Consider the following 27642-nt stretch of genomic DNA (forward strand, 5'->3'; position numbering starts at 1 on the left):
TGCATCATAATGTATTATACCTGCATCATAATACATTACATCTGCATCATAATGCATTATACCTGCATCATAATACATTACATCTGCAACATAATGCATTATACCTGCATCATAATGTATTATACCTGCATCATAATGTATTATACCTGCATCATAATGTATTATACCTGCATCATAATACATTACATCTGCAACATAATGCATTATACCTGCATCATAATGTATTATACCTGCATCATAATGTATTATACCTGCATCATAATACATTACATCTGCAACATAATGCATTATACCTGCATCATAATGTATTATACCTGCATCATAATGTATTATATCTGCATCATAATGTATTATACCTGCATCATAATACATTACATCTGCAACATAATGCATTATACCTGCATCATAATGTATTATACCTGCATCATAATGTATTATACCTGCATCATAATGTATTATACCTGCATCATAATACATTACATCTGCATCATAATGTATTATACCTGCATCATAATGTATTATACCTGCATCATAATGCATTAACTCTGCATCATAATGTATTATACCTGCATCATAATGTATTATATCTGCATCATAATGTATTATACCTGCATCATAATACATTACATCTGCAACATAATGCATTATACCTGCATCATAATGTATTATACCTGCATCATAATGTATTATACCTGCATCATAATGTATTATACCTGCATCATAATACATTACATCTGCATCATAATGTATTATACCTGCATCATAATGTATTATACCTGCATCATAATGCATTAACTCTGCATCATAATGTATTATACCTGCATCATAATGCATTAACTCTGCATCATAATGCATTAACTCTGGATCATAATGCATTAACTCTGCATCATAATGTATTATACCTGCATCATAATGCATTATACCTGCATCATAATGCATTAACTCTGCATCATAATGCATTAACTCTGCATCATAATGCATTAACTCTGCATCATAATGCATTAACTCTGCATCATAATGCATTAACTCTGCATCATAATGCATTAACTCTGCATCATAATGCATTAACTCTGCATCATAATGCATTAACTCTGCATCATAATGTATTATACCTGCATCATAATGCATTATACCTGCATCATAATGCATTAACTCTGCATCATAATGCATTAACTCTGCATCATAATGTATTATACCTGCATCATAATGCATTTAACCTGCATCATAATAAATGGCGGCGGAAGAAATGGCAGCAGTTTTACGGGCACCCAACCAATTGTGCGATTTTGTGTTTTTTTCCCGTGTTATTTGTAACTTATTTTGTACATAATGTTTTGGCAAAAAAAGTTGGACTAGACTAAGATTTTTTCTTCAACAAGCAGGACGCACAGGACATTCTCCGAACACCCGATAAGGCCAACATCCCAGTTATTTGCAAGAGGAAGAGACGCAGGTACAGAGGACACAGAGCGGGGTACCAGGACGTGTGCTCCGGGCATGTGCTGACCAACTGGCAGGTGTCTTCACTGACATTTTCAACATGTCCCTGATTGAGTCTATAATACCAACATGTTTCAAGCAGACCCTCATAGTCCCTGTGCCCAAGAACACAAAGGCAAACTGCCTAAATGACTACAGATCCGTAGCACTCACGTCCGTAGCCATAAAGTGCTTTGAAAGGCTGGCAATGGCTCACATCAACACCATCAACACCATTATGCCAGAAACCCTAGACCCACTTCAATTTGCATACCGCTCAAACACATCCACAGATGATGCAATCTCTATTGCACTCCACACTGCCCTTTCCCACCTGGACAAAATAAATACCTACGTAGTATCCTTAAAGGCTTAGAGTTATAACTCATGAGACTTTAGTACAGTTTAGTATTTAATTGTAACTTAGAATTACATTCTTTGATGCACCTGGCTTAAAACTACCTGAAGCTTTCTTAATTATAGTTTTATAGGATAGCGGAAATAGCTATAGCTACGGATAGCGGAAAGCAAACTTCCGTCTTGGGTCAATACTGCCATCTATTGGTAAACATAAATATACCAGGTTACTACAGTGAGAATGCTATTCATTGACTACAACTCAGCGTTCAACACCATAGTACCCTCAAAGCTCATCATTAAGCTAAGGATCCTGGGACTAAACACCTCCCTCTGCAACTGGATCCTGGACTTCCTGATGGGCTGCCCCCAGGTGGTGAGGGTAGGTAGCAACACTTCTGCCATGCTGATCCTCAACACTGGAGCCCCTCAGGGGTGTGTGCTCAGTCCCCTCCTGTAGTCCCTGTTCACTCACGACTGCATGGCCAGGCACGACTCCAACACCATCATTAAGTCTAGGACAAAAAGGCTTCTCAGCAGTTTTTACGCACAAGCCATAAGACTCCTGAACAGGTAATCAAATGGCTACCCGGACTATTTGCATTGTGTGACAACCTCCCGTCCAACCCCTCTTTTACACTGCTGCTACTCTCTGTTTATCATATATGCATAGTCACTTCAACAATACATTCATATACATACTACCTCAATTGGCCCGACCAACTAGCACCCCCGCACATTGGCTAACCGGACTATCTGCATTGTGTCCCTCCACCCACCACCCGCCGACCCCTCTTTTACACTACTGCTACTTTCTGTTTATCATATGCACAGCCACTTTAACCATATCTACATGTACATACTACCTCAATCAGCCCGGTGCCTGTATATAGCCTCACCACTGTCATAGCCTCGCTACTGTTATAGCCTCGCTACTGTATATAGCCTCGCTCCTGTATATAGCCTCTCTAATGTATATAGCCTCGCTACTGTCATAGCCTCGCTACTGTATATAGCCTCGCTACTGTTATAGCCTCGCTACTCTATATAGCCTCGTTACTGTATATAGCCTCGCTACTGTCATAGCCTCGCTACTGTATATAGCCTCGCTACTGTTATAGCCTCGTTACTGTATATAGCCTCGCTACTGTCATAGCCTCGCTACTGTATATAGCCTCTCTACTGTATAAAGCCTCTCGACTGTCATAGCCTCGCTACTGTCATAGCCTCGCTAATGTATATAGCCTCTACTGTCATAGCCTCGCTACTGTCATAGCCTCGCTACTGTATATAGCCTCTCTACTGTCATAGCCTCTACTGTCATAGCCTCGCTACTGTCATAGCCTTGCTACTGTCATAGCCTCTCTACTGTATATAGCCTCATTACTGTATATAGCCTCTCTACTGTATATAGCCTTTCTACTGTATATAACCTCTCTACTGTATATAGCCTCTCTACTGTATATAGCCTCTCTACTGTATATAGCCTCTCTACTGTATATAGCCTCTCTACTGTATATAGCCTCGCTGCTGTATATCGCCTCTCTACTGTATATAGCCTCTCTACTGTATATAGCCTCTCTACTGTATATAGCCTCGCTGCTGTTATTTTTCACTGTCTTTTTACTGTTGCTTTTATTTCTTTACTTACCTATTGTTCACCTAATACTTTTTTTGCACTGTTAGTTAGAGCCTGTAAGTAAGCATTTCACTGTAAGGTCTACTACACCTGTTGTATTCAGCATTTCACTGTAAGGTCTACTACACCTGTTGTATTCAGCATTTCACTGTAAGGTCTACTACACCTGTTGCATTCAGCATTTCACTGTAAGGTCTACTACACCTGTTGTATTCAGCATTTCACTGTAAGGTCTACTACACCTGTTGTATTCAGCATTTCACTGTAAGGTCTACTACACCTGTTGTATTCAGCATTTCACTGTAAGGTCTACTACACCTGTTGTATTCGGCATTTCACTGTAAGGTCTACTACACCTGTTGTATTCAGCATTTCACTGTAAGGTCTACTACACCTGTTGTATTCAGCATTTCACTGTAAGGTCTACTACACCTGTTGTATTCAGCATTTCACTGTAAGGTCTACTACACCTGTTGTATTCAGCATTTCACTGTAAGGTCTACTACACCTGTTGTATTCAGCATTTCACTGTAAGGTCTACTACACCTGTTGTATTCAGCATTTCACTGTAAGGTCTACTACACCTGTTGTATTCAGCATTTCACTGTAAGGTCTACTACACCTGTTGTATTCAGCATTTCACTGTAAGGTCTACTACACCTGTTGTATTCAGCATTTCACTGTAAGGTCTACTACACCTGTTGTATTCAGCATTTCACTGTAAGGTCTACTACACCTGTTGTATTCAGCATTTCACTGTAAGGTCTACTACACCTGTTGTATTCAGCATTTCACTGTAAGGTCTACTACACCTGTTGTATTCAGCATTTCACTGTAAGGTCTACTACACCTGTTGTATTCAGCATTTCACTGTAAGGTCTACTACACCTGTTGTATTCAGCATTTCACTGTAAGGTCTACTACACCTGTTGTATTCAGCATTTCACTGTAAGGTCTACTACACCTGTTGCATTCAGCATTTCACTGTAAGGTCTACTACACCTGTTGTATTCAGCATTTCACTGTAAGGTCTACTACACCTGTTGTATTCAGCATTTCACTGTAAGGTCTACTACACCTGTTGTATTCAGCATTTCACTGTAAGGTCTACTACACCTGTTGTATTCAGCATTTCACTGTAAGGTCTACCCCTGTTGTATTCGGTGCACGTGACAACTTAACTTTGATTTGATAATACATTATACCTGCATCATAATGCATTATAACTGCATCATAATGCATCATACCTGCAGGCTTAAACAATTTGTTCCCTGTCTTTAACAACACCAAATGACGTGGACTCAGTGCTCTCCACTCCCCTAGGAATAAACCCGACAGGTGAATGACGTGGACTCAGTGCACTCCACTCCACTAGGAATAAACCCGTCAGGTGAATGACGTGGACTCAGTGCACTCCACTCAACTAGGAATAAACCCGACAGGTGAATGACGTGGACTCAGTGCACTCCACTCCCCTAGGAATAAACCCGACAGGTGAATGACGTGGACTCAGTGCTCTCCACTCCACTAGGAATAAACCCGACAGGTGAATGACATGGACTCAGTGCTCTCCACTCCACTAGGAATAAACCCGACAGGTGAATGACATGGACTCAGTGCTCTCCACTCCACTAGGAATAAACCCGACAGGTGAATGACATGGACTCAGTGCTCTCCACTCCACTAGGAATAAACCCGACAGGTGAATGACGTGGAGTCAGTGTACTCCACTCCACTAGGAATAAACCCGACAGGTGAATGACGTGGACTCAGTGCTCTCCACTAGGAATAAACCCGACAGGTGAATGACGTGGACTCAGTGTACTCCACTAGGAATAAACCCGACAGGTGAATGACATGGACTCAGTGCTCTCCACTCCACTAGGAATAAACCCGACAGGTGAATGACGTGGACTCAGTGCTCTCCACTCCACTAGGAATAAACCCGACAGGTGAATGACATGGACTCAGTGCTCTCCACTCAACTAGGAATAAACCTGACAGGTGAATGACGTGGACTCAGTGCTCTCCACTCCACTAGGAATAAACCCGACAGGTGAATGACATGGACTCAGTGCTCTCCACTCCACTAGGAATAAACCCGACAGGTGAATGACGTGGACTCAGTGTACTCCACTCCACTAGGAATAAACCCGACAGGTGAATGACGTGGACTCAGTGCTCTCCACTCAACTAGGAATAAACCCGACAGGTGAATGACGTGGACTCAGTGCACTCCACTGAACTAGGAATAAACCCGACAGGTGAATGACATGGACTCAGTGCTCTCCACTCCACTAGGAATAAACCCGACAGGTGAATGACGTGGACTCAGTGTACTCCACTCCACTAGGAATAAACCCGACAGGTGAATGACGTGGACTCAGTGTTCTCCACTAGGAATAAACCTGACAGGTGAATGATGTGGACTCAGTGTTCTCCACTCCACTAGGAATAAACCCGACAGGTGAATGACGTGGACTCAGTGTACTCCACTAGGAATAAACCTGACAGGTGAATGATGTGGACTCAGTGCTCTCCACTCCACTAGGAATAAACCCGACAGGTGAATGACGTGGACTCAGTGTACTCCACTAGGAATAAACCTGACAGGTGAATGATGTGGACTCAGTGCTCTCCACTCCACTAGGAATAAACCCGACAGGTGAATGCATAATGTACACAGCACAATGAGCGAACAAACCACAAAACACTCAGTCACGGTAAAACAGTGTTTGGATTTAGTGAAGTAAAGTGCTGCCACAGTATTTGCAAACAAACAAACACACATAAATCCCCCAAGGCTGACTGAGAAGACAATGCAGTCACATGAGTTTGGTGGCACCTTAATTGGGGAGGACGGGCTTGTGGTAATGGCTGGAGTGGAATCAGTGGAATGGTACCAAATACATCATTATACCCTGATGAAGACAGTCTGTCCAAATGTTGGTTATTAAATTATTACATCTGAGCTCCTAGTGTGTGCGGCTCTCCTTTTCTTTTTTCAAGTGTTCTACACCTCTCCTAACCAGGTGTTCTACTCCACTAGCCAGCACCTCACCTAACCAGGTGTTCTACTCCACTAGCCAGCACCTCACCTAACCAGGTGTTCTACTCCACTAGCCAGCACCTCTCCTAACCAGGTGTTCTACTCCACTAGCCAGCACCGCTCCTAACCAGGTGTTCTACTCCACTAGCCAGCACCGCTCCTAACCAGGTGTTCTACTCCACTAGCCAGCACCGCTCCTAACCAGGTGTTCTACTCCACTAGCCAGCACCGCTCCTAACCAGGTGTTCTACTCCACTAGCCAGCACCGCTCCTAACCAGGTGTTCTACTCCACTAGCCAGCACCTCACCTAACCAGGTGTTCTACACCACTAACCAGCACCGCTCCTAACCAGGTGTTCTACTCCACTAGCCAGCACCTCACCTAACCAGGTGTTCTACTCCACTAGCCAGCACCGCTCCTAACCAGGTGTTCTACTCCACTAGCCAGCACCTCACCTAACCAGGTGTTCTACTCCACTAGCCAGCACCTCACCTAAATAGGTGTTCTACTCCACTAGCCAGCACCTCACCTAACCAGGTGTTCTACTCCACTAGCCAGCACCTCACCTAAATAGGTGTTCTACTCCACTAGCCAGCACCTCACCTAACCAGGTGTTCTACTCCACTAGCCAGCACCTCACCTAACCAGGTGTTCTACTCCACTAGCCAGCACCGCTCCTAACCAGGTGTTCTACTCCACTAGCCAGCACCTCACCTAAATAGGTGATCCACTCCACTAGCCAGCACCGCTCCTAACCAGGTGTTCTACTCCACTAGCCAGCACCGCTCCTAACCAGGTGTTCTACTCCACTAGCCAGCACCGCTCCTAACCAGGTGTTCTACTCCACTAGCCAGCACCGCTCCTAATCAGGTGTTCTACTCCACTAGCCAGCACCTCACCTAAATAGGTGATCCACTCCACTGGCCAGCACCGCTCCTAACCAGGTGTTCTACTCCACTAGCCAGCACCTCACCTAAATAGGTGATCCACTCCACTAGCCAGCACCGCTCCTAACCAGGTGTTCTACTCCACTAGCCAGCACCTCACCTAAATAGGTGATCCACTCCACTAGCCAGCACCGCTCCTAACCAGGTGTTCTACTCCACTAGCCAGCACCGCTCCTAACCAGGTGTTCTACTCCACTAGCCAGCACCGCTCCTAACCAGGTGTTCTACTCCACTAGCCAGCACCGCTCCTAACCAGGTGTTCTACTCCACTAGCCAGCACCTCTCCTAACCAGGTGTTCTACTCCACTAGCCAGCACCGCTCCTAACAAGGTGTTCTACTCCACTAGCCAGCACCTCTCCTAACCAGGTGTTCTACTCCGCTAGCCAGCACCTCTCCTAACCAGGTGTTCTACTCTGCTAGCCAGCACCTCTCCTAACCAGGTGTTCTACTCTGCTAGCCAGCACCTCTCCTAACCAGGTGTTCTACTCTGCTAGCCAGCACCTCACCTAAACAGGTGTTCTACTCCACTAGCCAGCACCTTTCCTAACCAGGTGTTCTACTCTGCTAGCCAGCACCTCTCCTAACCAGGTGTTCTACTCTTCTAGCCACCACCTCTCCTAACCAGGTGTTCTACTCTGCTAGCCAGTAAGGTGTGCATTTTCAGTTCTGCCCATAAATGTTGTGATGGCCACTCCAATACCTTGACTTTGGTTCCCTTAAGCCATTTTGCCACAACTTTGGAAGTTTGCTTGGGGTCATTGTCCATTTGGGAGACCCATTTGCAACCAAGCTTTAACTTCCTGACTGATGTCTTGAGATGTTGCTTCAATATATCCACATCATTTTCCTCCCTCGTAATGCCATCTATTTTGTAAAGTGTACCAGTCCCTCTTGCAGCAAAGCATCCCCACAGCATGATGCTGCCACCCCCGTGCTTCACGGTTGGGATGGTGTTCTTTGGCTAACAAGCCTCACCCTTTTTCCTCCAAACATAACGATGGTCATTATGGCCAAACAGTTTCATCAGACCAGAGGACATTTCTCCAAAAAGTATGATCTTTGTCCCTATGTGCAAACCGTAGTATGGCTTTTTTATGACGGTTTTGGAGCAGTGGCTTCTTCTTTGCTGAGCGACCTTTCAGGTTATGTCGATATAGGACTTGTTTTACTGTGGATATAGATACTTTTGTACCTGTTTCCTCCAGCATCTTTACAAGGTCTTTTTGCTGTTGTTCTGGGTTTGATTTGCACTTTTCGCACCAAAGTATGTTCAACTCTAGGAGACAGAATGCATCTCCTTCCTAAGCGGTATGACGGCAGCGTGGTCCCATGGGGTTTATACCTTTGTACTATTGTTTGTACAGATGAAGGTGGTACATTTGGGAGTTTGGAAATTGCTCCCAAGGATGAACCAGACGTGGAGGTCTACAATTTTTTTTCTGAGGTCTTGGCTGATTTCTTTTGATTTTCCCATGATGTCAAGCAAAGGGGCACTGAGTTTGAAAGTAGGCCTTGAAATACATCCACAGGTACACCTCCAATTGACTCAAATTATGTCAATTAGCCTATCAGAAGATTCTAAAGCCATGCCATCATTTTCTGGAATTTTCCAAGCTGTTTAAAGGCGCAGTCAACTTAGTGTATGTAAGCTTCTGACCTACTGGAATTGTGATACAGTGAATTACAAGTGAAATAATCTGTCTGTAATCAATTGTTGGAAAAACTACTTGTCCTAACCGACTTGCCAAACCTATAGTTTGTTAACAATAAATTTGTGGAGTGGTTGAAAAACTAGTTTTAATGACTCTAAACCTAAGTGTACGTAAACTAGTTTTAAGGACTCCAACCTAAGTGTATGTAAACTAGTTTTAATGACTCTAAACCTAAGTGTATGTAAACTAGTTTTAATGACTCTAAACCTAAGTGTATGTAAACTAGTTTTAATGACTCTAAACCTAAGTGTATGTAAACTAGTTTTAATGACTCTAAACCTAAGTGTATGTAAACTAGTTTTAATGACTCTAAACCTAAGTGTATGTAAACTAGTTTTAATGACTCTAAACCTAAGTGTATGTAAACTAGTTTTAATGACTCTAAACCTAAGTGTATGTAAACTAGTTTTAATGACTCTAAACCTAAGTGTATGTAAACTAGTTTTAATGACTCTAAACCTAAGTGTATGTAAACTAGTTTTAATGACTCTAAACCTAAGTGTATGTAAACTAGTTTTAATGACTCTAAACCTAAGTGTATGTAAACTAGTTTTAATGACTCTAAACCTAAGTGTATGTAAACTAGTTTTAATGACTCTAAACCTAAGTGTATGTAAACTAGTTTTAATGACTCTAAACCTAAGTGTATGTAAACTAGTTTTAATGACTCTAAACCTAAGTGTATGTAAACTAGTTTTAATGACTCTAAACCTAAGTGTATGTAAACTAGTTTTAATGACTCTAAACCTAAGTGTATGTAAACTAGTTTTAATGACTCTAAACCTAAGTGTATGTAAACTAGTTTTAATGACTCTAAACCTAAGTGTATGTAAACTTCCGACTTCATCTGTAGATGAAGTACTGTATATGGTTTTCCACAGCTTTGCCAATTTCATTATGTAAATGGTGAACAAACAGGCCCTAAAATGGAGCCTTGTGGAACTCCTTTTGCGATGTCCGAGAAACTGGACATTTGACCGTCCACATATACACACAGAGTTAATCAGAGTTGATTAAACAATTAATGGATGGACACCCTCTCATGAGGAAAATAATCAATGACTAATCAAATAAATATACAAGGAATTTCATTGACTTTTTTATCAGCATCTAATTTCATGGAGTTTGCCATGACTCGGAAGATGAGACCCTCTCAGCACCTGTTTTTCCTTAATGCTTCATTGCTTTGTTTGTTGCTAGGAAACAACAATAAATTAAATTGGGTTGTGAGGAATAACAGTGGCAGGTCAATTCAGAAGTGGAAATGAGTATTGCTCCTACAATCCAATCTAAGCCGAGGAGAAGCATTTGAATATTTTCTAATGATGTGGTTGTGAGCTTTTGAAGATGACGTTCTCTCCTCGATGCTACCTTCAAGCCTCCCATTGCATTCCAATAAGACAGTGGCAACACCAGGGGAGGCATCAAAAAATACGTTATGAAAAGGACTGTATACACACTAATAACTTCCTCCTCATGCCCTGGTGCTAACCCAAGCCTGTGCTGTGCATTCATCCAAGGTAATTGTACAGAGGTTTCGAAAATACACCTTTTACTCCTTTTATGTTATACGCACTTATCAAAACTATATGAAAGCATTACCCATGAAGCCAAACCAATATCAATGAAAACAGATGCCCCTTGATGCTCAGCTCAAACACAGGACAGGCATGGCCAATATGGCCAATAAATGTAAAATATACTGTGTCCGTAAAATGTATAAGCTGGAAGTAGAAGCCTAACTGTTGTTGTTCCATAGTTTACTCCAATTACGGGAAAATAATAAAGGAAAATATGTTTAAAAATATATATGTTATATACAGTACCAGTCAAAAGTTTGGATACACCTATTCATTCAAGGGTTTTTCTTTATTTGTACTATTTTCTACATTGTAGAATAATAGTGAAGACATCAAAACTATGAAACAACACATGGAACCATGTAGTAACCAAAATAGTGTTAAACAAATCAAAATATATTTTAGATTTTAGATTCCTCAAAGTAGCCACACTTTGCCTTGATGACTGCTTTGCACACTTGGCATTCTCTCAACCAGCTTAACCTGGAATGCTTGGTACCAACAGTCTTGAAGGAGTTCCCACATATGCTGAGAACATGTTGGCAAATTTCCCTTCACTCTGCGGTCCAACTCATTCCAAACCATCTAAACTGGGTTGAGGTCGGATGATTGTGGAGGCCAGGTCATCTGATGAAGCACTTCATCACTCTCCTTCTTGGTAAAATAGCCTTTACACAGCCTGGAGATGTTGGATCATTGTCCTGTTGAAAAACAAATGTTGGTCCCACTAAACCAGATGGGATGGCGTATCGCTGCAGAATGCTGTGGTAGCCATACTGGTTAAGTGTGCCTTGAATTTAAAAAAAATCACTGACAGTGTCACCAGCGAAGCACCCCCACACCATCACACCTCCTCCTCCATGTTTCATGGTGGAAACCACACATGCGGAGATCATCCGTTCACCTACTCCGCATCTCACAAAGGCGGTTGGAACCAAAAATCTCAAAATTGGACTCATCAGACCAAAGGGACAGATTTCCACCGGTCTAATGTCCATTGCTCATGTTTCTTGGCCCAAGCAAGTCTCTTATTTGTATTGGTGTCCTTTAGTAGTGGTTTCTCTGCAGCAATTCAACCATGTGTCTGTTACTTGAACTCTGTGAAGCAATTTCTGAGGCTGGTAACTCTAATGAACTTATCCTCTGCAGCAGAGGTAACTCTGGGTCTTCCTTTCTTGTGGTGGTCCTCATGAGAGCCAGTTTCATCATAGCGCTTGATGTTTTTTTGTGACTGCAATTGAAGAAACTTTCAAAGTTCGTGAAATGTTCTGTATTGACTGACCTTCACATCTTAAAGTAATGATGAACTGTTGTTTCTCTCTGCTTATTTGTTCTCTTGCTGTTCTTGCCATAATATGGACTTGGTCTTATACCAAATAGAGCTGTCTTCTGTATACCACTCCTACCTTGTCACAATACAATTCATTGGCTCAAACGCATTAAGAAGGAAAGAAATTCCACAAATGAACCTTTATCAAGGCACACCTGTTAATTGAAATTCATTCCAGGTGACTACCTCATGAAGTTGGTTGAGAGAATGCCAAGAGTGTGCAAAGCTATCATCAAGGCAAAGGGTGGCTACTTTGAAGAATCTCAAATCTCAAATATATTTTGATTTGTTTAACACTTTTTTGGTTACTACATGATTCCATGTGTTGTTTCATAGTTTTGATGTCTTCACTATTATTCTACAATGTAGAAAATATTAAAAATAAAGAAAAACCCTGGTATGAGTAGAGTCCAAACTTTTGACTGATACTGTATATATATATATATATATATATATATATAATTATAAATATAAATATAGTATTTTTAAATAGATGGAAATGATGTAGACAATTACATTGACGGAAGCCAATCTATCTGCAATGTTAAAGCTGATCTACCCCTTAATTAAAAAAAATATATATTCAAAAAAGTGATTGAAATCAGAGTGGAGGAGAAAGATGCCACTTGTTGCTGGGCAGGGAAACAGCAAACCTTGGAGTCTGTTGCTGGGCAGGGAAACAGCAAACCTACTTGTAAAGCCGTTGAGTGCCACTCTGCTAGGATGGTAGAAGCCTCTCCGGCATTGGCACTTGTAGTTGTCTAGCACGAATCCATGTCCGACAATGGGATTGCACTAGGGAAAGATGAGAAAGAGAGAGAAAGAAAGAGAGCGTTTATCTAAAAGGCATGTAAACAGGATAGAGGGAATTAATGGAGGGAAGGTGACTCAGACTTCTATTTGTGTTTCTTGAAACTCACAAAAAAACATGCTATGTGTTTTTCTAAAACGAAGTGAAATACCCTGTGGCGCTGTAATGTGAAATTCTTTAAAAAAACTGAAATATTTGGGTTGGTTATGTAAGGTTTGAATATGTCTCTATGACAGTCTTTTCTTCTCCTATTCTGCTCTGTGCTCTTTGGAAAGGCACTCTCACTTCCTATTCAGATCTCTACTCAACTGACAGCCCTGGAATTCAGTTATTCAAAAACAAAACTTGTTTGCACATTTACCTTTCTCATCTATACGTTAACATTGACGTTGTGTTGTCATCATGAAAGACAAACACTACAGCTAATCACTACACTAATTAATCATGACAACACAGAGTATCAGGTTAAACTTAAAAGTAGACTCAGTGATATGACGTAGATGCAGAAAGTAAATAGCATAGTGGGTCAATTTCCACAACAGCGAAGAGCGGTGAAGGGCGAGGCTCAACTTTTCCTCTGTTTTGATCCTGCTGTTACCACGCAGTACACAACATGAAGCGAATCCCTGCACATGTACAGATACTGTGTGTGACATTGTGAAAGTGTTGCATCTCGCTCATCTCAATATCTCCGGTGCTGCTTGTGGCAACGTCATTTTGCTGAGTCTAACTTTAAAGCATCCTGACAAAATGTCTCTACAACACTGTCACATGACACACTGCACATTCCATTCAGATTAATCCACTTTCCCTAAAGAGAACTGTCAGATTTTTTTAAATTATCGCTGCAACTCCCCAACAGGCAAAGGTCAAGTCATGAGTCCTCCAAAATGTGACCCGCCAAACAGCGCTTCTTAACAACCGCCCGCTTAACCCAGAAGCCAGCCACATCAATGTTATCGGAGTAAACATCGTTCACCTGATGACCAAGGTCAGCCTGCAGTGCGATGAGCAAAGTAAAGTCCCTCCCGGCCAAACCCTCCTCTTACCCGGACGAAGCTGGGCCAATTGTGTGCCATGCTATGGGATTCCCGATCACGGCCGGTTGTGATACAGCCCGGGATTGAACCCGGGTCTGTAGATACACCTCTAGCACTGCGATGCAGTGCCTTAGACAGCTGCGCTACTCAGGAGGCCCTGGCAGGATGGTTCTATGAGAAAACAGTTAAAGCCAGACTGCACCTTATTCCACTCACTATGGGAGAACAATGGCCATGCTATATCCCTATAGGCGATTAAAAACAATAATATTATTTTTTAATATTATTATTTTCATTTATATCTTATTTCATTTTATCTGCATGCCTCTTTAGTTTAATTAGTCTTGTTATTAGTATGTTATATATTTCCAATGTTTCTTATTTGATGACTATGTCACTTTTGTCACCATTGCACTGTGTGAGAAGCTTGCAAGTACATGACCATAACATTGGATTTTACTGGATTTGATTTGTGGTCCCCAGTGGATCCACGTGACCAGGACTGGCCCTCATTATCTGATATATTACACACATAATCATTTACAGTCCTTTTGCACAAAACTTTTTCAAATGGCATCCAATATATCTTAAATAATACAAATATTAATATTGATATTAAAATAAGTGACGATAGGGAGTAGGCATGCGCTGGCTTGACGCTGGAAAAAGTGTCTTGTCTCTGACTGGCAGCTGTAGTGTTACCGGTCAGGAGAAGAGCAGGTGAAGGGTGGGTGGGTTGTTTGAGGAAAATGGCACGTGAACGGCAGGAGCATGGCTACTGCTTGACAAAGCGGTTTATCGCGGGCGCACCGTGAATGAGGCTGATGAGCAAAAAAAGCTGTTGCACGGTGCTCAACCACTTTGGAGGGACGCCGGCCTCCTGAGTGCCCATTGCTAACTGATTAATATCTAATTAATATCTAAATTAAGAATTAAGACCTTGTTTGCAGAATTTAAATTCACTGCATAACTTCAGCTTGGAGACAGAGTGATGGCTGGCTACAAGCACATGGACCATCTGGATCGACTGGGAGAAGACACTTCCTTAAACATGAACCATCTGGATCGACTGGGAGAAGACACTACCTTAAACATGAACCATCTGGATCGACTGGGAGAAGACACTACCTTAAACATGAACCATTTGGATCGACTGGGAGAAGACACTACCTTAAACATGAACCATCTGGATCGACTGGGAGAAGACACTACCTTAAATATGAACCATCTGGATCGACGGGGAGAAGACACTTCCTTAAACATGAACCATCTGGACCGACTGGGAGAAGACACTACCTTAAACATGAACCATCTGGATCGACTGGGACAAGACACTACCTTAAACATGAACCATCTGGATCGACTGGGAGAAGACACTACCTTAAACATGAACCATCTGGATCGACTGGGAGAAGACACTACCTTAAACATGAACCATCTGGATCGACTGGGAGAAGACACTACCTTAAACATGAACCATCTGGATCAACTGGGGTAAAACACTTCCTTAAACATGTGCAGTATGGAGCTCTGTCCCCAATAGATTTGCAGTGAATATGACATGAATGCTCATGAATAGTGGATTATACTGTGCGAATGCATTAATGTAGGCTTTGAGACATTGGTGATTTGGAGGGACCGGGGTATGGCTTGAAGGAAAGGAAAATAAAACCTATACTGTACATGTTACTTTGAATTTAGATCCATTGTTTTTGAGCCTAGAGAAATCCCCTTCACCCCTAGGCTTTTTCTGCTGGTGAAAACAAACAGATAAAACGCTAAGCTCTACTGTGTTTCGGGGAAAATATAATGAATATTTAATCACCAATGTTTTGAGGAAGCAGTCTGAGATATCCCGACAACTTGATCATCACTTTGTTTCTTACATTCTCTGAAATAATATACTTATTGGGATAACAGTTCACACCTGTATTTGCTGCATATTGGTGTCACAGTTGATTTGAAAAGGGCACGGATTTGTATTGAAACCTAAGGGAAACTAGTTCAGGGCCAAGCTGCTACTTCTTTTAGAGCAGGTGGCAGAACTTGTCTCCCAAGAGGTTCCGAGAGTCATACTCCACAAAATTCCAACATCTGCAGAGAGGACGGCATGTTGATATCCTCTACCGCCCAGCAGGGAAGTGTGGGTAAATAAACCCACCAGCTTTATTATGGACTTATTTTGTTCTTATGACTCCAGGCTGGAGTGAAATGGTGCCAGCCTTACATTAGCTCTGAAGGGGAAAGTCATTAAGATAACACCAAGGAACATCAAGCGCAAGGAGGACGGAAAATTATGGTTATTGTGGGATTATCGAAGTCTATGGAAGAATAGTTGCATTTCTATCAACCTGAAAGAACTGTTTGTGTTGATATGGGCTCAGTGACGTGAGGTATTTTTTTTTCAGGGTGCATCTAGACAACACGTGAATCTCTCTTGCCATCTGCAATGTGTTCAAATGATTGATGTGGGACCTGGTTGTATCGTGTGTGTCATACATGGGACTTTAAAAGTGTGCCTCCAGGCTCTAAACAGGGAATAATTTAACCTAGCACATCTGGTGCAGGGAACCGCCTAGGAGCATTTTCACGTGCCTCTCCATGCATGAACAATCAGGGACGTATTTCATACACTCAGCTCGAGGCTGGTGTTAAATGGTGCCAAGGTCTACACTCTGCTCGAGGCTGGAGTTAAATTGTGCCAGGGTCTACACTCTGCTCCAGGCTGGAGTTAAATGGTGCCAGGGTCTACTCTTCTCGAGGCTGGAGTTAAATGGTGCCAGGGTCTACACTCTGCTCCAGGCTGGAGTTAAATGGTGCCAGGGTCTACTCTTCTCGAGGCTGGAGTTAAATGGTGCCAGGGTCTACACTCTTCTCGAGGCTGGAGTTAAATGGTGCCAGGGTCTACAGTCGACTCCAGTCTTGAGTTAAATTGTGCCAGGGTCTACACTCTGCTCTAGGCTGGAGTTAAATGGTGCCAGGGTCTACACTCTTCTCGAGGCTGGAGTTAAATGGTGCCAGGGTCTACACTCTGCTCCAGGCTGGAGTTAAATGGTGCCAGGGTCTACACTCTGCTCCAGGCTGGAGTTAAATGGTGCCAGGGTCTACACTCTGCTCCAGGCTGGAGTTAAATTGTGCCAGGGTGTACACTCTGCTCCAGGCTGGAGTTAAATTGTGCCAGGGTCTACACTCTGCTCGAGGCTGGAGTTAAATTGTGCCAGGGTCTACACTCTGCTCCAGGCTGGAGTTAAATTGTGCCAGGGTCTACACTCTGCTCCAGGCTGGAGTTAAATTGTGCCAGGGTCTACACTCTGCTCCAGGCTGGAGTTAAATTGTGCCAGGGTCTACACTCTGCTCCAGGCTGGAGTTAAATTGTGCCAGGGTCTACACTCTGCTCCAGGCTGGAGTTAAATGGTGCCAGGGTCTACACTCTGCTCCAGGCTGGCGTTAAATTGTGCCAGGGTCTACACTCTGCTCCAGGCTGGAGTTAAATTGTGCCAGGGTCTACACTCTGCTCCAGGCTGGAGTTAAATTGTGCCAGGGCCTGCCGTTTTTTCTTCTGTAATTATACAAATGTGAGAATTAGCCTTTTGATACGTCACAGTTTGATATATCCCCTTCGTCTTTTTAAAGACCCAAAGGGAGAGAGTAATAATATGTGATTGTGACCAAGCTATTTTGGGAACATGTTTGCAGACGCTATTGTGAAACAGACAAGAAAAGCTCAACCCGTGAAATCTTAATTCAACCATGATAATACGTCAAGGGAGAAAAGAAAAGTGAACATTAATCTCGGTGAAAGCACCTCGTGGTCAAAATGGTTGAAATCAGACTAGGATCTTACAATGTTATTGCACGTCATCATGCACATTGCTTTATTTATACATCTATACGTGCACAATTCATAATGTAGCTTGTAGTGATTCTAGTGTAGTCTGTCGTTTCTAGCTTGGTGTTTATTGTGTACATATTGTATGTGGATTGTCTAAATTCTGTGTTTTTATAGTTTGTCCATATATTCTGTTCATTGTCTGTGTATTCTGTATATTGTCAGTGTATTCTGTTTATTGTCTGTGTATTCTGTTTATTGTCCATATGTTCTGTATATTGTCAGTGTATTCTGTTTATTATCTGTGTATTCTGTATATTGTCAGTGTATTCTGTTTATTATCTGTGTATTCTGTATATTGTCAGTGTATTCTGTTTATTATCTGTGTATTCTGTATATTGTCAGTGTATTCTGTTTATTATCTGTGTATTCTGTATATTGTCAGTGTATTCTGTTTATTATCTGTGTATTCTGTATATTGTCAGTGTATTCTGTTTATTATCTGTGTATTCTGTATATTGTCAGTGTATTCTGTTTATTGTCTGTATGTTCTGTTTATTATCTGTGTATTCTGTATATTGTCAGTATATTCTGTTTATTGTCTGTATGTTCTGTTTATTATCTGTGTATTCTGTATATTGTCAGTGTATTCTGTTTATTATCTGTGTATTCTGTATATTGTCAGTGTATTCTGTTTATTATCTGTGTATTCTGTATATTGTCAGTGTATTCTGTTTATTATCTGTGTATTCTGTATATTGTCAGTGTATTCTGTTTATTATCTGTGTATTCTGTATATTGTCAGTGTATTCTGTTTATTGTCTGTATGTTCTGTTTATTATCTGTGTATTCTGTATATTGTCAGTATATTCTGTTTATTGTCTGTATGTTCTGTTTATTATCTGTGTATTCTGTATATTGTCAGTGTATTCTGTTTATTATCTGTGTATTCTGTATATTGTCAGTGTATTCTGTTTATTATCTGTGTATTCTGTATATTGTCAGTGTATTCTGTTTATTATCTGTGTATTCTGTTTATTATCTGTGTATTCTGTATATTGTCAGTGTATTCTGTATATTGTCAGTGTATTCTGTTTATTATCTGTGTATTCTGTATATTGTCAGTGTATTCTGTTTATTATCTGTGTATTCTGTATATTGTCAGTGTATTCTGTTTATTGTCTGTATGTTCTGTTTATTATCTGTGTATTCTGTATATTGTCAGTGTATTCTGTTTATTGTCTGTATGTTCTGTTTATTATCTGTGTATTCTGTATATTGTCAGTGTATTCTGTTTATTGTCTGTATGTTCTGTTTATTATCTGTGTATTCTGTATATTGTCAGTGTATTCTGTTTATTATCTGTGTATTCTGTATATTGTCAGTGTATTCTGTTTATTATCTGTGTATTCTGTATATTGTCAGTGTATTCTGTTTATTATCTGTGTATTCTGTATATTGTCAGTGTATTCTGTTAATTGTCTGTATGTTCTGTTTATTATCTGTGTATTCTGTTTATTGTCTGTATGTTCTGTTTATTATCTGTGTATTCTGTATATTGTCAGTGTATTCTGTTTATTGTCTGTATGTTCTGTTTATTATCTGTGTATTCTGTATATTGTCAGTGTATTCTGTTTATTGTCTGTATGTTCTGTTTATTATCTGTGTATTCTGTATATTGTCAGTGTATTCTGTTTATTATCTGTGTATTCTGTATATTGTCAGTGTATTCTGTTTATTATCTGTGTATTCTGTATATTGTCAGTGTATTCTGTTTATTATCTGTGTATTCTGTATATTGTCAGTGTATTCTGTTAATTGTCTGTATGTTCTGTTTATTATCTGTGTATTCTGTTTATTGTCTGTATGTTCTGTTTATTATCTGTGTATTCTGTATATTGTCAGTGTATTCTCTTTATTATCTGTGTATTCTGTATATTGTCAGTGTATTCTGTTTATTATCTGTGTATTCTGTATATTGTCAGTGTATTCTGTTTATTATCTGTGTATTCTGTATATTGTCAGTGTATTCTGTTTATTATCTGTGTATTCTGTATATTGTCAGTGTATTCTGTTAATTGTCTGTATATTCTGTTTATTGTCTGTGTATTCTGTATATTGTCAGTGTATTCTGTATATTGTCAGTGTATTCTGTATATTGTCAGTGTATTCTGTATATTGTCAGTGTATTCTGTTAATTGTCTGTATATTCTGTTTATTATCTGTGTATTCTGTATATTGTCAGTGTATTCTGTATATTGTCAGTGTATTCTGTATATTGTCAGTGTATTCTGTATATTGTCAGTGTATTCTGTTTATTATCTGTGTATTCTGTATATTGTCTGTATATTCTGTTTATTATCTGTATATTCTGTTTATTATCTGTGTATTCTGTATATTGTCAGTATATTCTGTTTATTGTGGCAGCACCATTGCAATGAGTCAAATTCCTGCATATGCAAATGAATTTGGTGAATAAAGGGGATTCTGCCTGTATCCCTGTGGCGTTCTGCCGACTGCCAACAAAATGTTCTAATCAGACAGTATGCAAATTGGTGGGGATGCCCTTTTGCGTGATGCAATTTGGAATGCATTTGGTACAGCCCTTATCATGACCCCAGGGTGAACCCAACAGGGTTACGGCGCAAGGCCCTTATCATGACCCCAAGGTGAACCCAACAGGGTTACGGCGCAAGGCCCTTATCATGACCCCAAGGTGAACCCAACAGGGTTACGGCGCAAGGTTTTGTCTAGTTCCCAGTTTGTTCCAGGGACGTCCCCGAGAATAATTTTATGGCTTTCTTTGGCCGTTTTGTCGTGGTCCCCTGGAAGTTTTGTCTAGTTCCCAGTTTGTTCCAGGGACGTCCCCGAGAATAATTTTATGGCTTTCTTTGGCTGTTGTGTCGTGGTCCCCTGGAGGTTTTGTCTAGTTCCTGGTTTGTCCCAGGGATGTTTTTAGGACGTTCTTGGGATGTTGTGACATGGTCCCCTGAAGGTTCTTGGGACATGGTGTCATGCCGCCCTGGAGGTTTTTGTCATGTGATGGTCCCAGGTGTCCCAAAACATTATAATTAAAGTAAAAAAATGGTAGGGGGGTTTAAGGTAGGTGATACGCTGTTCAGCTAAAATAATGTCAAAATTGTCATCAATGACAATGTTTGTACCAAATGCATTCCAAATTGCATCACGCAAAAGGGCATCCCCTCTAATTTGCATACTGACTTTTCAATATGACCCCACCTGGGATTGGAAGTCACAACCTCTGGAATTAGCATACGCTGATCTTTCTGCTGCGCCACAATGTCTGTAGAAGTTCAGAAGTCCCCTACACACTCATTACCTATAATACATCTCTGCACTTAGCAAAACATCTGCACTGCCATATATAAATTAATCTGACTTTTCTCTCATTGATTTCATGTACTTGTTTCAGCTATTTGAGTTTGGGTTTTCAGTATAGTTATATAATGTTGATGGGGCGCAATATTCTGTTTTAATGTTACTCCTGCATAACTCTGATAAATAGACTTTGTTTTCCTCCTCATTGTATTTTTCAACAGAGCTGAGATTTACTTAGAAGTGAAAAGTGTAGGGAAAGGCCTACAGGGGAAATCAGTCATTGCAGACATGGTGGTGTTGCAGGAATATTGGAATTCCAGGAACCAGGAGATTGTGAGTTTAAATCCAAGGTGAGGACATGTTAAATAATCATGAGTGTATGAATAAACATACACAATGTAATAAAAACCTACAGGAGACCATGTCAATGTGTGTCAAATATCTAAGTTTAAAACACTATGTCCTTAGCATTGCCAAAATACAAACGAGCTGTGACTGGATCAGTGGTTCACCAATCAGGGCCTTGATAGACAATGACACAACGTCCCAAGAACATTCAGGGGACCTTCAGTGTCCGAAAGGTCTGGCCACAAGACTTGTCTGAAGTTGGTACAGCCTTTTCTGTCAACTTCTATCTGTACAATCCAAATGGTTTGGGCTACATACTAATATCATCCCTCTGTGTACACCTGAGACTCTCTCGATTGTGTTCTCCGTTTTGCTAGGACATCCACAAGCCTCACAAGACTCTTCTGAAGGTCCCCGATACCAGTTTTAAAAAATGAATGGAAGTATATATGGAGATAGTTAACAAAATGTTACTTAGGGCCATTCAAAAGGCTTGGGACGGATCTGATTGAATGTTTGGGTATTGATGTGGATCCACACAAACAGATGAGATAATGAGAAGTGCCTCTCCAATCTCATAAAGTTCATAGACTGATGATCTGCCATAGTGTGAATCAATCTGAATGATCATACAGGATCTCTGTTAAATGATATCATCTTAAGTCTAGAGACTGTATTACACGTGTTAACTTCATGCAGGAGAGAGGAGAGAGGCAGACATGATTATATTGTAAATCATTTCAGTTTGACCTTTCATGCCAACCTTTTAATGTAAAAAAATTGTTCTCCCCAATTTCCATCTGGTCTCCTCGCTATAACTCACCAACGTGCTTGGGTCAAAGGTCGAGTCATGCAGCCTCCGGTAAAATGACCCGCCAAACCGTGCTTCTTAACACCCGCCCACTTCATCCGGAAGCCAGCCGCACCAATGTGTCGGAGGAAACACTGTTCACCTGACAACCGAGGTCAGCTTGCAGGAGCCTGGCCCACCACAAGGAGTCGCTAGAGCACGATGAGCCAAGTAAAGCCCCCCAGGCCAAACCCTCCCCTAATCCGTACAACGCTGGGCCAATAGCGCACCGCCCTATGGGACCGATTGGGATACAGCCCGGGATCAAACCCTGGTCTGTAGTGATGCTTCTAGCACTTCTATCCAGTGTCTTAGACCGCTGTGCCACCCGGGAGGCCATTTAAACAGTTTTTAACTGTGTTTGTCGCTGGTTATTATTACAGCATAGTAACTGTATTATAAATTGAAAACATGACATTGAGTCTCAAACCATACAGTATGTAGAGCTGCTGTAGTAACAGAGGGGAAGTGAAAAAAATACTAGTCATGCAGTAGAAAGGCAAAAGAGTACAGATATATTATTATAGATTAGAGATATTTCCACATTAACAGTCACACTGGTATTCAGAACAGTATGACTAGCCATGGCCCAAAGACTGACTGGACTGTACCAGAGTAAGTCCCCACTGCAAGGCCCCCCTTACCTTGTAAATGTTATTGTTTGTTAAAATACAAAAATCCTGATCCCCGTAGAACAATGTGTCCCCACCAATGTCAGAGACGCTCCTACGCCCCAGTGTGGCAGTGATGTACGTAACCTGAAGTGTTAAGCATATCCCCACTTTGCAGAGGGAGATTCTCTGAAGGTTATCTCCTGACCCCTCCTGTCTCAGCCTCCAGTATTTATGCTGCAGTAGTTTATGTGTCGAGGGGCTAGGGTCAGTTTGTTATATCTGGAGTACTTCTCCTGTCCTATCCGGTGTCCTGTGTGAATTTAAGTATGCTCTCTCTAATTCTCTCTTTCTTTCTCTCTCTCTCTCGGAGGACCTGAGCCCTAGGACCATGCCTCAGGACTACCGGGCATGATGACTCCTTGCTGTCCCCAGTCCACCTTGGCCGTGCTGCTGCTCCAGTTTCAACTGTTCTGCCTGTGATTATTATTATTTGACCATGCTGGTCATTTATGAACATTTGAACATCTTGGCCATGTTCTGTTATAATCTCCACCCGGCACAGCCAGAAGAGGACTGGCCACCCCACATAGCCTGGTTCCTCTCTAGGTTTCTTCCTAGGTTTTGGCCTTTCTAGGGAGTTTTTCCTAGCCACCGTGCTTCTACATCTGCATTGCTTGCTGTTTGGGGTTTTAGACTGGGTTTCTGTACAGCACTTTGAGATATCAGCTGATGTACGAAGGGCTATATAAATACATTTGATTTGATTTATCTGTTTCTTGACATTAAATCTAATAGGCAGGTTTTTTTTGTGGATTGTTGGCTTTCTGAGAAATAATCTCTCGTCTCTCTGCCCTAATGTTAGAGAGTTTTCTCTGAATCCAACTTTGGGCAAGGAAGCGGGAAAACAGGACGCTAGGGGAGAGAACACAAGCCTTTCCTCCAAGGTCTATAAATATCCCTGAAAGCATTAAACCCTAAAAGCATTACAATCACTCTCCCCCAGGGGTCTGCAGACGGAAATATGTCTAATAAGAAAGAAGACTGTCCGGAAACTCCATTTATGAGACAAAAGGAGACAAAGGGAGACAAAGGGAGACAAAGGGAGACAAAGGGAGAATTTAAGCGCAATTAGATGGTCACCTACTGTAGACCAGTAAACTATGGTCACTCTGACTGGTAAGTGGTTTTCTGCGATTTTGTCACGCAACGCAATGCCACAGATGTCTCAAGTTTTGAGGGAGCGTGTAATTGACATGCTGACTGCAGGAATGTCCACCAGAGCTGCATCCAGATAATTGAATGTTAATTTCTCTACCATAAGCTGCCTCCAACGTCGTTTTAGACAATTTGGCAGTGCGTCCACCGGCTTCACAACCGCAGACCACATATAACCACGCCAGCCCAGGACCTCCACATCCTGCAGGATAGTCAGGGGGGTGCTGAGGAGTATTTCTGTCTGTAATAAAGCCCTTTTGTGGGGAAAAACTACTTTTGATTGGGTGGGCCTGGCTCATGCCCTCTCAGGCCCACCCATGGCTGTGCCCCTGCCCAGTAATTTGAAATCCATAGATTAGGACCTAATTTATTTATTTCATTTCACTGATTTCCTGATATGAACTGTAACTGAGCAAAATCTTAGAAATTGTTGCAAGTTGCGTTTATATATTTTTTAAGTATAGATCCTTAATTAAGAATTTTGTTTGGTTATGTTTTAGCTATACATGCCATGATAAACTTGTCAAGTACTGAGAGTACAGCACATCTAGAAAAGGGACCTTTCCCATTACATGTGAATCACTTCAAACGGAAGAGGACATAATAGAAAGCCAATGGAAGAGGTTATAAAGTGAACACAGAGAAGACAAGAGACGTTGACATTTGTGTTTCATAAGGAAACTGTTATCCAGTGGGTGGTCACTGAGCCCCACACAGTCAGGTCCAGGAGGCCCAAGCCAATTACGACAATCTGGTGTTCTGTTGACAGCCTCTTTAATATTGCTGTGGCAGCCGCCGAGCTGCAGACACTAGATTAGGAGTAAATTATGTTTCTGTGAGGATGAATCCGTCTCGCCCTGCCAGCATGTCTGTTGTCAGGGGAGGACTGCCAAAGAAAAGTAAAGTGGAGAGAGACAATCTGTATCTAATGCTCAGTGATTACAGACCTGTGTTTTTGACATGTCCCACCTTGCACTCTCTGTGACTTCTGGAAGATTTTAACCCACTTAAACGCCAACATCTCTCCAAGTTTTCACCATCATTGTAAAGCCGTAGTTATTTTTGTTGCTTTGACCAAGTCATTCCTGAAGATTATGATTTATTTAATGTGGTTAGTGATTCACCCTCATTTTAAGGTCAACGTTTTTTACATGAACTGAACTCTCATTTTAACATGGTGAGACTATTCATGTTTTCAAAAGAAACATTGAACATTTAATAGTCAAAATGTATTGAAAAAGCAGGTGAGCTGCTTCTACTCTTTTTGGCCATTTTTTGGTGATTTGTGGTGGAAAACTGAGCGGATCGAGCATAACACCCATAGACACTGTAGACAGGCTAGAAATGGTTTAATAATTTAACATTTTTGGGGGTGAATCATACATTCAATTGCCACACCCTGTTTTCCTGGTTCAAGATCTGTATTTGGTTGTGGTGCACGCTATGTCGTCTTGAGGAGGCGATAAAGGATTTTTTTCGAAGCGTGTAGCTCCCTGTACAATTTTATTTAGGAAACCTATGGTGGCTGCACTGGGGAAAAACTGAAAATATTTATTGATCAGGGATGGACTGGCCACCTCACCACGGTGTCAGTAATTTTGAAATCAAGTGACAACATCACAGAGATGTTCGGTGAAATTGAATGTACTCGTACATTTGGCACAAATGTGAGACTCGAGGCCACAGGCGTATTGAAAGCAGTGACATAGCCAAGCTTTACGTTTATTGCTAACATGACGACTCACAAAATCAAAGTTACTGCAGTCTGAAGCTATTGATCTGCACAACGGTGTCAAACTTGTCTGCAGTACGTAGAAAAAATGCCATGTGATCCTGAATTCAAAAAGCCTTGGAAATGCAAAGAAAGCACACCAGCTCCAAGCTGTTCTGGGCCAATTGCAATTTTCCTAAGTCCCTCTTTGTGGCCCCTGACTAGGGCTGTTGCATGACCGTATTACCACCACACAGTTGGTCACGAGTCATGAAGGCAGTCAAATTCCACATCACCGTTTAGTCACGGTAATCAGGCTTCTCCAAGCTCTGATGCTGCTGGTCATTAGTGGCCTACCAAACTTGCTCACTCCCTCTAATCACTCTGTCACCAATGAAAATGTAATAAAAAAATCTAATGAAACACTTCATGAGAGCCCATGAGCTCATGTTGCACAACATTTCTATAGGCTTTGCAATTGCGTGAGAAAACAGAATGATGGCTGCTAATAAAAAGAGGAGGATCCCATCAGCTTTCTATAGGCTAGGCCTACTATATTTATTTCTCAACTTTCCTCATATTAAGCACATTACTTATATTTACAACAGGAGTATAGCCTACCTGGCTGGTATGAAAATAAATCACAGGGAAAAGCGTCCTCCATTCACTATTTAAGTGCATAGATGACATGTGATTTTTCCCGCTGCCCCTATTTCGATACAGGTGCATGATAATGGTCCATTCTAAATCAAAACAAATGTCAAACACATTATTTAGTAAAGACAAGATTAAATCAAGACTAGTCTGATGGGTCTAAACCCAAGAAGTTCTGGAAAATGGCTAAAGACCTGGAGAACCCTCCTCCTCACAGCTGTCCATGTCCCTTAATGTTGATGATGTGGTTGTTACTGACAAGAAGCACATGGCTGAGCTCTTTAATCACCACTTCATTAAGTCAGGAATCCTATTTAACTCAGCCATGCCTCCTTGCCGTCCAACATTTCTTCATCTCCCACCCCTTCTAATACAACTATCCCCGATGCTTCTCCCTCTTTTCCCCTGACCCGCTACAAAGTTTCTCCCTGCAGGCAGTCTGTCACGAATCCCGCTTCCTGAGTCTGTGTTTGCCTGTGTTTCTGTCCTGGAGTGTGTTTCCGGTGTCCTGGAACGCACCCTGTCTGGTTGCCGGGCAAATTAGCTTGTTGGGAGATCATGTTCACCCGCACCTGTATCCCATCAGTAATCTGCACACCTGTCCTGATCATCACCTCTCCCCTTCAAAAGCTCTGACCTGACATCCATTCCCTGCTGGATTGTTAGCCATGAACAGTATGTTGTGCCATAGTATCAGCCTCAAGTTGGATAGAATTTGTTTTGTTGTTTTTTATGTATTGCTTGCCTTAAACTTACCTCCGTTTGTTCTGTCTTCAGTTACTCACCCGGATCATTTACCCCATTCCCGCCTGGTCGTCGGAGGATTCCGCTACCCCATTGGATTCACCTATTTACTCCCATCAACTCACCACCGCTGCCTGCTACGCCACCTGGATATATCTACCCATTCACATTCACTTGTAAATAAATACTCACCTTCTTCCTACTCTCCTTGTCCTGGTCTGCTTCTGCGTTCGATTTTGAAAGAACGTGACAGTCACTGAGTCCGAGGTGCTAAAGGAGCTCCTGAAACTTGACCCCATGGTTTAGACTATTTCTTTAAGGTTGCTGCCCGTTTCATTGCCAAGCCTATCTCTAAACTTTTTAACCCGTCTCTCCTCTCTGGGGAGGTTCCC

At 41.5% G+C, this 27642-nt stretch overlaps 1 protein-coding gene across 1 annotated transcript in view; it reads right to left on the reverse strand.

Moving 5' to 3' along the window:
* LOC110509081 (metabotropic glycine receptor) overlaps nucleotides 1-27642 on the reverse strand; it is a 115697-nt gene that overhangs the window by 52767 nt on the left and 35288 nt on the right. Inside the window, exon 3 of the mRNA XM_036966584.2 lies at nucleotides 12788-12890. Coding sequence (XP_036822479.2) covers nucleotides 12788-12890 — 103 coding nt within the window. The remainder of the gene's footprint in view (nucleotides 1-12787; nucleotides 12891-27642) is intronic.

Source organism: Oncorhynchus mykiss, chromosome 28 (genome assembly GCF_057628025.1).
Source record: "Oncorhynchus mykiss isolate SJ-2025 chromosome 28, ASM5762802v1, whole genome shotgun sequence".
Taxonomy (NCBI): Eukaryota; Metazoa; Chordata; class Actinopteri; order Salmoniformes; family Salmonidae; genus Oncorhynchus; species Oncorhynchus mykiss.